General features: G+C 32.6%; 3 protein-coding genes across 3 annotated transcripts; 2 read left to right on the plus strand and 1 right to left on the minus strand.

The window, feature by feature from the left end:
* The first annotated feature begins 1,828 nt into the window (after nt 1-1,828).
* On the plus strand, nt 1,829-3,520 carry LOC110695269. Its single transcript, XM_021872521.1, has 3 exons — nt 1,829-2,048; nt 2,305-2,445; nt 3,069-3,520. Exons 1-3 carry the CDS (start codon nt 1,993-1,995, stop codon nt 3,274-3,276), a joined length of 405 nt encoding a protein of 134 aa, XP_021728213.1. The 5' UTR covers nt 1,829-1,992; the 3' UTR covers nt 3,277-3,520.
* A 1,196-nt stretch (nt 3,521-4,716) lies between these two features.
* On the minus strand, nt 4,717-7,901 carry LOC110695270. Its single transcript, XM_021872522.1, has 3 exons — nt 7,667-7,901; nt 5,084-7,019; nt 4,717-4,970 (listed from the first exon to the last, which is right to left on the minus strand). Exon 2 carries the CDS (start codon nt 7,000-7,002, stop codon nt 5,152-5,154), a length of 1,851 nt encoding a protein of 616 aa, XP_021728214.1. The 5' UTR covers nt 7,003-7,019; nt 7,667-7,901; the 3' UTR covers nt 4,717-4,970; nt 5,084-5,151.
* Nucleotides 7,902-9,178: 1,277 nt separating this feature from the next.
* On the plus strand, nt 9,179-10,416 carry LOC110695367. Its single transcript, XM_021872611.1, has 3 exons — nt 9,179-9,317; nt 9,686-9,805; nt 10,051-10,416. Exons 1-3 carry the CDS (start codon nt 9,274-9,276, stop codon nt 10,229-10,231), a joined length of 345 nt encoding a protein of 114 aa, XP_021728303.1. The 5' UTR covers nt 9,179-9,273; the 3' UTR covers nt 10,232-10,416.
* Nucleotides 10,417-11,564: the final 1,148 nt, after the last annotated feature.

Raw genomic sequence — 11,564 nt, forward strand, 5'->3', positions numbered from 1 at the left:
TTTTAAAAATAAGGATAATAGTTTTTTATTTTAACGATGGTAGTTTTTAAAAAAAAAAAAATAAGAGGGGTATTTTGGAAAAGTGAAATTTATCACCCAAAACTCCTTCTCACTTTGTATATTACTATAGATATATAGGATGATGATAAGGTTTTTTTTCCCCAAATGTACCTTTAATACGAAGTACTCCATATATAATAATTGTTTTTTTTATACTCTCACATCAATCAGTTTAGAAATTATTTAGGGATGTTGGATATTAAGATTATTAGCAATAAAAAATCACATATACATTGTCAGATCAACATACTAAATTGGCCAAACTTGCTAACAACTACTTTATATACTACGTACCTTCATTTCATATTATTTTTAATTTTAGAATATTTTATATCTCACAAATAATATTTCAAAGTTGCAAATAATATAAAACAGAGGTAATATGTTTATCGAATTTCTCAAATTGCTTGAAAGACCTTTTCTAAAATCTTAATACTTGAAATTTTTTATATACATATACTCTGTAATCTGTACTATAATTACCACTGTATTGTATAACTACATAGTACGGTATATGAATAAGGAAATGGATGAATTTTTAGTGGTTACCATAATATTGTATCCATAAGACTATTCTAAATTTCAAATTTTCAACTTTAATTTAAGATTTTAACAAGTATCCTTATGACCTTATCTGTTTATTTGTTAAACCATTACCCAAAAAAAAAAAAAAAACTTAAATGTATTTATAATAATGTACATTTGTACTCCATAAAATCAAACTTTTGTAATTTAACTTTGTACTTCTTACCTTGTTTACGGAGTACTATAGTTTTGCAATTATATCCAGCAATTGAAAAGCGTTTCTTTGAAGCAAAAAAAAAAAAACGTTTTCACTTTAATGACACTTGTCCGACAATTGACGGGTGAGGTGACCCCACATATTATATGCCTTAATGCAAAACACAAAACCTAAATTGTCAAAGGAACAAACCAATGCGTGGCAAAAGTTTAACAATTCACTTTGGGAAGATGAAACGTTTCGCTAATCTCTAGTTAATTGGCTATCACAGGCTTCACAGCGTTGTAGGCATGCAGTGATGAGTGAAGGTCACGATAACTTTATCAAAAGAATCTTGCCAAATATTGAGACCTTGTTCACGAAAAACCTACACATGATTGTGACTAATTGTCTCGTTTTAAAGAAAAGGAAAAACAATGGACCGATGACTAATCTATAGTGTATGTCAAATTGTATCATCTATTAGCTGTTGTCTCATATGTATCTATAAATAACTTAACTTTCATATCTGTAGATGTACATAACTGTAACCAGTAACATCTAAACTTAAGAAGTATTATGAAATAAAAAATATAAAAAAAGTAGATATTATAAAAATATATATTAAAATGATTACACAAATATAATAAGATCTCACTTGATTATAATTTGCCTTTTAAGATTGTCAAACATAAATGTGAATAGTGGTAAATGTCAAACTGTTGCAAAAAAATTAAAACAGAGGAAATATTAAATTAGGGTTAAATATATACCATTAATTAATATTATCAATAATTAGGACAAAATTATACGAATTATATCAATATTTACATTGAGTAAGAAGTAAGAACCCATGACTAATTTTGTGGCATCCTATGAGCTACAAATAACTACTACGTGTATAAGAATAAAAATAAAATTACATGTACAGTAGTATTTAATGTTACCCAAATTTAGATTATAAAAATAATGATTAATGAGGACAAACAGTCCACTTCTTTAGACTTTAGGTGGGTCTCCTGAAAAATAAATTTAATTTTATACTTAGGTGGAAGTGAGGTGGAACGAAGTTTCATCTGGAAATTGTACTTCTATAAGAAAGAGAGAACAAAAAACCTATCTCCTTCCTATCAATTCAGAGATTAGAGATTAATTTAGAAAAAAAAAAAAAAAGGATTAGTGATTAATTAAGCAGGAGAGCAAAGTTGGTTATGGAAGGAAAAGAAACCAAGAGCTGCTGCCCACCTGGTAGTGGCAAATCTTGTGGGTATGTTATTTTCCTCCCTCCCAACTTCAATTTTTTTTTTCTAACTTCATTGAATTTTAGTTTAAATTTGTACATATTATTAGTTCTGTCCTTGCTAATTTTTGTTTGAGGTATCTCATGTCCTCTCTCTTCATAAAAAGATCGACTAATATATTTGCATGCTCTTACAAGTAAGAATTTGTAAACTGTGTTTCGCACGGGTGCTATACTAGTTTATCTTAATTATTATGAGTTGATTGTCGATCTTCTTTATCAGGCCTAGTAATGTTCCCTCGAATGACAAAGCATACTGCAAGTGTGGACCAGGGTGGACTTGTGTGATTCGAAAAATCGAGGAACCTCAAACCGATGTCAAGCCTTTCTACAAATGTGTCGAAGGAAGCTGTATTTGCATAACGTAATTATTTTACCTCCTCCTTAATATATATATTTTTTTTTTCAATAATCATCATCTTTTCAGTTTTCACAAGCTGTAGATGATGCATTAGAATATTAATATATCCCCCGTCTATACTCACTCCATTCGTTAAATTGTCACGTCGCTAGTTTAAATCAAACAAATTATTGTGATTGTTAAATATGAAAATAATCTGTCCATTGAGTAATGATTGATGATTAAATATTATAATGTCACTACTATAATAAAAAGATGGAAAATGTATTAATTCAGCACAACTTCAGTATTACTAAGGTTTTTTTTTTTTTTTTGGTTATTTATATTTATTATTATGTCTTATGGAGTATAATAGTTACAGACTTACAGCACATATGAAACTTATTTTGGATGAATGGAGTTTTTTTTTTTTTTTTTTAACAAATTTATATCTACAAATACATTTTATTGTATGATTTAATGTATTTTGATTTTTGAGTAACAATCTACTGATAGTTGTGTACTGGTGTTTATAATGAAAGGTGTATATATATATGAGTTTATATTGTGGAAATCACTGTTAGATGATGATAGTTTTAGAGATTACATGTTTAAAACTTATGTAGCCGAAATTAATAAATTTGCAGGGATGATTCGAAAAAAGAGGGGTCATCAGGAGGAAAACAAGTAGTAGAGACTGCAGGGGCATTTTGCTATTGCGGCGAAGGGTATGCATGCACCATCACAAAAACTGAAGGCCCTGATGCAGGTAAAGTGTTTTTCGAGTGTGGCAATGGCTGCGCGTGTGAAGTTCCTGCTTCCGGATCTGAAGCTGTTATTCTCAAGGATGCCTGAATGTTGTCTAATTAGGATGTTTAATTTGGAGGAGTTTATTTGCACCACAATAATTTTATGTCTGTAGTTTAATTATGTTGTTTTAGACTTTTAGTGTTCCATGAAGCTGTACGCTTGTACTAGTAAATCGTTGCTGTCAATACACTGTGAATCTTGTACTTGTGGACAGAAAGACTTGCTGTTATATAAAACTCCTCAGAGTCCTACATCGTCGTTAAAACTTTAAACAAGTGGCTTATATGAAGCTTTATACAGTATATTAGCTATAATATATATACTGCTTCAGTCTGAAAGAACTCTCGAGTACCTCAGAGCTTGGGCTGTTAATTGGGCATGGAGTGATTCGAGTGAACCCCTTCGTCTCATAAATCTATGTTGATAAACACAATAATGCTCATAATACTGTTACAGACAAATCGAATTAAGGTTGAGAGATATCATAACAACCTCATAATACATAAGCTATGATTGATAAATTAAGACGACTTTCTTCAGCCTGAAATACATAAGTTTAATTTACAGTAATCCTTCAGCGTGGTTCTTGATTGAAAGGCCGTATACAACAGTACAACAGTACAACTGTACAAAGCTGAATATAAAAGGCCATATACAATATGTATGTCGGTATAATTTCTTAACCAACAAAATTTAAGCAAATCAAAGTTTCATCTGCAAATGTGTTGCAGAAACTGTTCTGCTACAAGCAGCAAGTAGATATATTAGGCATTTTATAATAAACTGCTTGCATAAGGACCATTTTGATTACAGGAGAAAGATCTACCCTCCGCAAATTTCAACTTTCTTCAAATGAAAATCATTAGGATGTTTGAAAATAACTCTTCTGAATCTCTGATATACTGTACACACGTAATTCAAACAAAGATAGGATTAAAAAGTACACTCTCCTAGGTAAGATGTTTAGCACTGGATTTGAGTATGTATGACTCTATCTTAAACTTCATAGAAATATAAGGATCAAACAAATACTTGAAATCTGCCCTTTACAAAATCATACATACTATACCACCTCAACAATGTCCTTTACAATATGCTCCCAGCATGATCAAGGTTTCTTTGCAGAAATATGTCATTTTCATTCGTCCTGCAGTCCTGCTTGCTGTGAGCAGGCCATCAGGATATACATATGAAATTTTTAAGCAAAAAAGAGTGAACATTCATGCTCATATACATCATGCACAAGAAACAAAAAGTAGTTATCTAAGTCAGTTTCAGATCTTGACTTTCTGTCACGCTTGCTGGTTCAAATGTATATCATAAATTAAGAAAATCTAGTTCCTTGCAAAATTCATCTGAAATAAAAGAGCAAAGAGTTTCTTAATTTATGATACATGTTGAACCAGAAAAAGATCTGAAATAAAAGAGCGAAGAGTTTCGTTCACATTTGTAATTTATCTGCCAGAGGATATACCGTATGAGAAGTGCTGTGAAATGGACTGAGGTGTATGATTATAGCATTTACAACAAGAATCATTACTAGTATACAATAAGATTTCACAAGTCAGACTACATGTCATGAGAGCTTTACATAATTTGCAGCATTAAAACACTACAGACAGGCCTCACAGTACATCATATGGTTCACAACAATCAGCAAGAAAAGTTCCTGCTGATGTAAATGAAACAAACAGCAGTGCTGTTGGGCATGAACTGGCACACCAACAAACCATCTGCATCTGTAAACAAACAAACAAGGCGTTGTAAACGCTAAATTTAGGACTAATCTAGAAGTAAATTAGTATTTTGTGGATACAAAATAGCAGAAACAGAAGAGATTTTGATTACTCACTGTTACATCACTTGCATGTTTTGCTTCGGAAGTTGATGTGCTACTGATGATGTAATAGGATACAAAGCTCAACAACATATGCCCCAATTTCCACACCCCAAACCAGATTGACCACCCACCTTCCGATGCCTGAGGGCCTGAAGTTTCAGATTATTCCGTACAAACACATAATCTTTTGCTTGATCTGATCCAAATCCAAGCTTTTCAACAGCCTCCCTACATGGCATGCTATCGCACAATTGCCAGCTTTCCTCACACATAATTGCTGCACTAGGAATCTGACTCAAAATCTTAATGGCTAATGTCTGAAGATGAGGTGTCTCGAATCCAAAGTTCTCCCACCATGTGACTGGCTCCATGTTATTTCTACAGTCTGCAGCATCCTCTTCTCCAAAAGATACTTCTGCTCTCCAGTACACACCTAGCTCTTCTCTCAGTACTCTCCTAGCCTCGAAGCCAGACTCATATCTCTCGAGTGTGGCATTCCAAGCCCTCAATAGACACTTGTTCTTGCTCTGGCCTTTCCCAAAATGTTTAGGATGCAACATATAACCTGCTCCATGAAGTGGAGAAAATAACTTATCCCACCTATTTTCTATAAGCAATTCCACCTGATTCAACAACAGCTCATCTTTTATTCCTTTACTCCTCAAGGATTCAAGTGACATAATCTGCCAATTATAAACATCCCCCATAGATTTATCGACATCAATTGTTGCAAGAAGTCTCATGAAGGGTTCAAACACCTCTACCATTAAGTTTGCCCGACCCCAAAAATCATCCCTTGCTATGATTGCTTCAACATTGAATCCGACCTCCTGAGCATTCTGAAGTCTCCATTGCTTCCACTCTTCTCTAACAACTAAGTCATACAAAGTTTGTTTTATTTCAAGAATCTTCCTAACCAGGGAAAAAGAGGGTGCAAACTTTTGTGAGACTTGGTCTCTGGATCCCTTAAGAACATCTAAATTAGTGCAAGAAGATGAACTCCGAAAAGCAGAAACACACCTCTCAATCTCACTAGCAGTTGAAACTACATCCTTCATCCAATCAAGATTAGCCATCTCCTCCATCAACAGAAGAACAGAATGTGAAGTGCAGTGAGACCAGAAGATATTAGGGAACTTGGATAAAATCACTGACTCAAAAACATCACTAACTTGCCCATCTAGACGAGTTATGACCTGAAACACATTAGAAGAACCTACCTCAGCAATCACATTGGTAAGCTCATTGATGAACAGATTATCTGGTACATCTCCCTCAATGATGTCCACCTCTTTCAAGAACATGACACCTCTAGGACTCGCTACAAAAAAGTTAACACAGAAGCATCCGAGTGAGCCATCCAGACGATTCACACATAGTATTGTGCACCCTGTGTTAGGCCAGGATTCTCTAGCTAGTGCCAAGGCTTTCTCTAATCTGACTTTTTCTTTACTCAGCAAAGAGCCTGATAAATGTTCCATCGAAGGGAGCTCATAACTAGGACCAAAAGCACCCACAGTTTTTACCATTTCCCTAAAGTAGGCTGAATTCACGACGTTGACATTCACTCCATCCACATAAAAGAACCTTGCCACAATATCATCCACAGGTTCAGTTTGTTGGTTAACTCCAACAGTGTACTTTGTCATATTGTTTCGACTAGAAGAAACTCCCTTCTTCTTCATAAGCTTCTTAGCTACGCGATCCTTCTCAAATACACTAAATGTTTCTCTTATAGAATTATCAATTGCAGGACAAGGTTTGACACCCAACCCATTGTAACCAAGAAGATGGGCTCTAACACGCGAATAAGACCCGTTGTAACGTTGATTACAGTGGTTACACTTCCACCTTTTAGTACCACTCCCTCTATCAAACCCTCCAAACACACTTACATGTTTCCACCCCCATTTTTCAGATTCTGCAGGCATTTTTCAGTTACTGATAACTGCCAAATTTACACACATAAGAACACATCCCTTTTTAAGAAGTGACCTATGTACTAATTAACTAATACTAAAATTCATGCTATTGGTTTATAAACAATCACTTCCCCTATCCCAATTTCATTGCCCTATTGGCATTTTACACGCTGTTTAAGGAGTATAAAAAAGTACTTCGTAATGCAATAAAAAAATTAGTATTCCCTCCGTCCCTCTAAGTTTGCTCTCAAAGGTGCGGCATGTCTCTAACTGCACTGTAATTGTAAAATAATAGAGGGAAAAAATCTCACCCATGATTAAAGACGGGACACCAAAAAAATTGGGACGGACGAAAATGAAAAATGGGACAACTATATTGGGATAGAGATAATACAATATCATGAACAGAATATTTAGACTAAGTCTCTAAAAATATCAGATATGAATGCTAATAAGTGATCACTTACAATGTCATGAAAAATAAATTATCTTAAGAAAAAACTAAGAGAGTTACAACCATTTTCTTAATTAATTTCATTGTTGAAAACAAAAATACAGAAATTGCAAAAATTCCTATAAAATCATGCAATATGATTAAACCAAAATATAACTGTAAGTTAAAACATGATAACAATTATGGAGAAAGAAAAGATTATGAAAAAGAAGAAGTTACCTTGGAAAAAATCACGAATCACGATGACTGTTGCACGGAGAAGACGCAGTTGAAGCAGGGGTCCGTTTCTTAAAGGGCAGCTATAAAGAGAAACGGGTTTCGTACAATAAAAAGTAAGGAAAAAAAACGGCAATTTTAAAGAATGAAATTTGGATCATCATAGATTCATAGTATGGTATGTATATTTGACAATTTCAATTGGCCAGACTGGCAAAATTAACTATTTCAATTGGACTTTTTTTATTACGGAAAAAAACTTGGCGTTTCGTTTCATTACGTTTTTTTAAATTAATAATGCGTAGTACGTTTCTTTTGCTACGATATTTTTTATATCTTACTCCATATTTTTAGCTTTGATAGAATTTTTTTTTTTTAAAAAATAGAATAAAATTTAGGGCTTTACTTTTTATTAGGTTGACAAGGAGCCAACGATTATTTGTATATTTCACACAACTACACAAGTCATCCTTTTGGCAAAGTTAGACCTTGGTTGAAAAGGGTTAACAACTTCAAATTACAACTAAAATGAATTCAAAAATATTTAAATAAAATAAGATAAGTTCAAACTCCCTCCGTTTCAGTTTATAGTTATTTGTGCTTTTTCACGGTATTTAAAAATGGGAGGAGAAGTGGATGAAGTACATTAAAAAAAAGAGTAAAAAGTACAATTATAGACAAAAGTTAGAGAGATAAGTGAAAAAAAAACAAAGCAAGTGGAAAATTCAAGGTAATTTAGGAATTTTAATAAATAATTTTTGTTAAAAAAATAAGGGTATTATAATCTTTACATATTATCCAAAAATAAAAACGGTAACAATATTTTGAGTATTCAAAATAGGAAACAGGAACTATAATGTGGACGGGGGAGTATAAGTAAAAATCAAACCTTTCCTTCAACATATTAGCCAGTTACCATCAATTTGAATAATCTTTTTAATTATAAACAAGCTAACGTTTATTTCTCTATTTTTATGTCATTTTCGGTGACTATAATTATGAATATGGCAAGATTTTATTTTGCTTGCACCTTTGTAAAATTATATATTTATGGTAGAATTTTAAAATTACAAAATCTTACAAAAAAATTGAATATTTCATCATTTCTAAATCCTTAATGTTATTTTTCGATGGTCAAAGTTCATAAAATATTACCGCTTATACTTACAATTGTGTTTATAATAAAACTTTGTCAAATACAGAGTACATACTTTCTAAGATCTTGTTAAGTTCATATCAATATATAGTTTCAAACTATCAACATTTTTTTAACGATATTAATCCGTCTTGATGATCATATCATTTAGAATTATCGGATGGATAATAATTGTCGTTTCAACTAATTCTAAAAAAAACGCACGAAAAGGACCAAAAAGGAAGATACCATTTAATTATTAGGGTACATCGTGAGAGTTTAATTAGACAAGTTCTTCACAGTAGTGCGCTACCAATCTGCCATTTGTAATGTTTACATCAAATTTAGAATTCTATAAATAGGGAGATATTGTAGCTTATCTTATCAAATTAAATCAATCTTAACACTAAAGAAATTAACTACTTAAGAGAGATAATCACATATTTAAGAAGCTGCCAACAAGTTTAATTAAATCATGGAAGCATCAAAGGTTTGCTGCCCACCTGGTGAAGCTGTTGGGTACGTAATGTGACCCTTTTTTTTTTTTTATTTATTTTTTTTAATGTTATTATGATATTTTCTGTTTCTTCTGGGACGTTGACCAGTGCAGTCCGCTGCCCAGACTTCTTTTCTTTTCTTTTCTTCTTTTTTTGCCGGTTGAATAGGCCGGCTGTCCTTCTTGTCGGACCTCCTGGTTCCGACGAGTGCCTGACAGCACAGAGTTCCGTCGCCTGTATAGGAATATTACATGAATTCTTGGACAAATTATATGCTAGAGCCACATTTATTTATACTTGTATGTACATTATTACGTAGTACATTTTAATTTACATATTAAATTAAACATTTAAACTCTGTATGTATGTGTGTTAATTGTTCCGCTACAGAAACTCATGCTGCAAATGTGCCCCGGGATGGACTTGCGTGATTAAAAAGATTGAAGAACCTGAACTTCTTGCCGGTGGCGAGCATTTCACCAAATGCTCCGAAAGCTGTGTTTGCATCACGTACGTACATATTCATACTTATACAGTTGTACCTAACATTTTGAAAAACTATATTTCGTTGAATGTACATGTAACACACTAACTATTACGTACCTTACCTTATTACTTACGTAGCTATTGTAAAATAACTAGTAGTAGTATGCGTACACTTGAAACAAAAAATTTAACAAGCTTTAGTTTATTCTTTTATGAAAAATAACTAAGCATTTACAGTAATTAATTAATTTTTTTAAAACTGCATGCAGTGATGAGTCTACCAAAGTAGAGACTGAGGGAGGATTCTGTGTTTGCGGAGAAGGGTATACTTGTAGCTTCGTAAAGACTGAAGGCCCTGATGCCGGGAAAGTCTTCTTCGAGTGCGGCAATGGCTGCAGGTGTGAGCTTTCTGCCTCCGGCGATGAGGTGGTTGTTGTCAAAGAAGCCTAAGAAACTTAGTGTAATAACCTTAATTGACTTCTTGATGTGATGTATTATTTATATTTGCAGTGTGTGTGTGTTAAAGGAATGTGGAGGGTGTGGTGAAGTTTATATTTGAGCTTATGCATGATTGTACGTATGTATGATACTTTTGGTTTTGCCTTTTAATAATAAGCATTGTTGATTTGTTGTTATCAATGTCTTAATTAAACTCTTAAAATTGAAAATTTTCTATTTTCTCAGAATTTCCTTTTCTCATACTCTTATTGATCATTTCGGACAATCTATGTTTCGCGTACTAAAAATAGACAAAATTCTACATTAGGAACCTCAATTGTACATGTTTTGAGGTAATAACATGTTTCACTTTGGCATTTGGGGTTACCTTAAAGTTAGGTTATTATATACTTGTATAAGATTTTATACTAATCCATTCCAATTTAACAAATCAAACAACCCGAGAGTGAGGGATAGCTCAAGTGGTTAGAGCTTCTCTCTCGGTTTCAGGAGATCCTGGTATCGATTTTCATCCCCGCCTTATGTACGTTAATATATTAGATTAATCATATTAATTAGCCTTTATACTATGTAATCATGAATTTATAAGAAATTCACATTAAAATAAAATCCAAACCAACGACAACTTAAAAATTATCCTTTAAGTGGTTAAAGTTACCCTCAAACTTGTATTTAGTTCCACTTGGCAATTAAAGTATAAAATTATATACTTATATGGTAGTAGTCTTTGCGTTTCTACTATTCAATGCAATTTGTAGTAGGGAAACGTTTCTTTATTTTATTGAAACAACGTTTAAGTAATTAGTATATGAGGAGCACCAATCACAGCAAGCACTTCATCGTCAATCAATTAGCAGTTTAGCACATCAACGTCACACATAGTCAACGACACTCTTTTTCATTTATTTACTCTCTATTTCATTTTACTTATTTGGTTGTTCTTCTAAAACTAAGGAGTATCAAGATAAAAGTATTAGAATTACATTAGATTGGTATTATAATATTTAAGATTAAAGAAGATTGAGAATTGATACACCTCTAACAAGGAATAATTAAACTTTAAAAGATTACCAATTCACCAACACGGAGTAGTTAACAATCCAATATGGAGCACAATTGACTTTTTGATAAGCATGAGTACATTACTAATGTTGTATAAATGAAAAGACTCGAGGAGAGAACGAAATTCTTCAGCATAGTTTGTACGAAGTACTTCTTTTGTTCCAATATAAGCTCAGGCGTTCATATTTTTAGTTTTCAAGATCAACATTTATCAGTATTTAACAAAAAAATAAAAATTAACTACTTTTAATAATAAATTACA

This window comes from Chenopodium quinoa, unplaced genomic scaffold (genome assembly GCF_001683475.1).
Source record: "Chenopodium quinoa cultivar QQ74 unplaced genomic scaffold, ASM168347v1, whole genome shotgun sequence".
NCBI classification, from domain to species: Eukaryota; Viridiplantae; Streptophyta; class Magnoliopsida; order Caryophyllales; family Amaranthaceae; genus Chenopodium; species Chenopodium quinoa.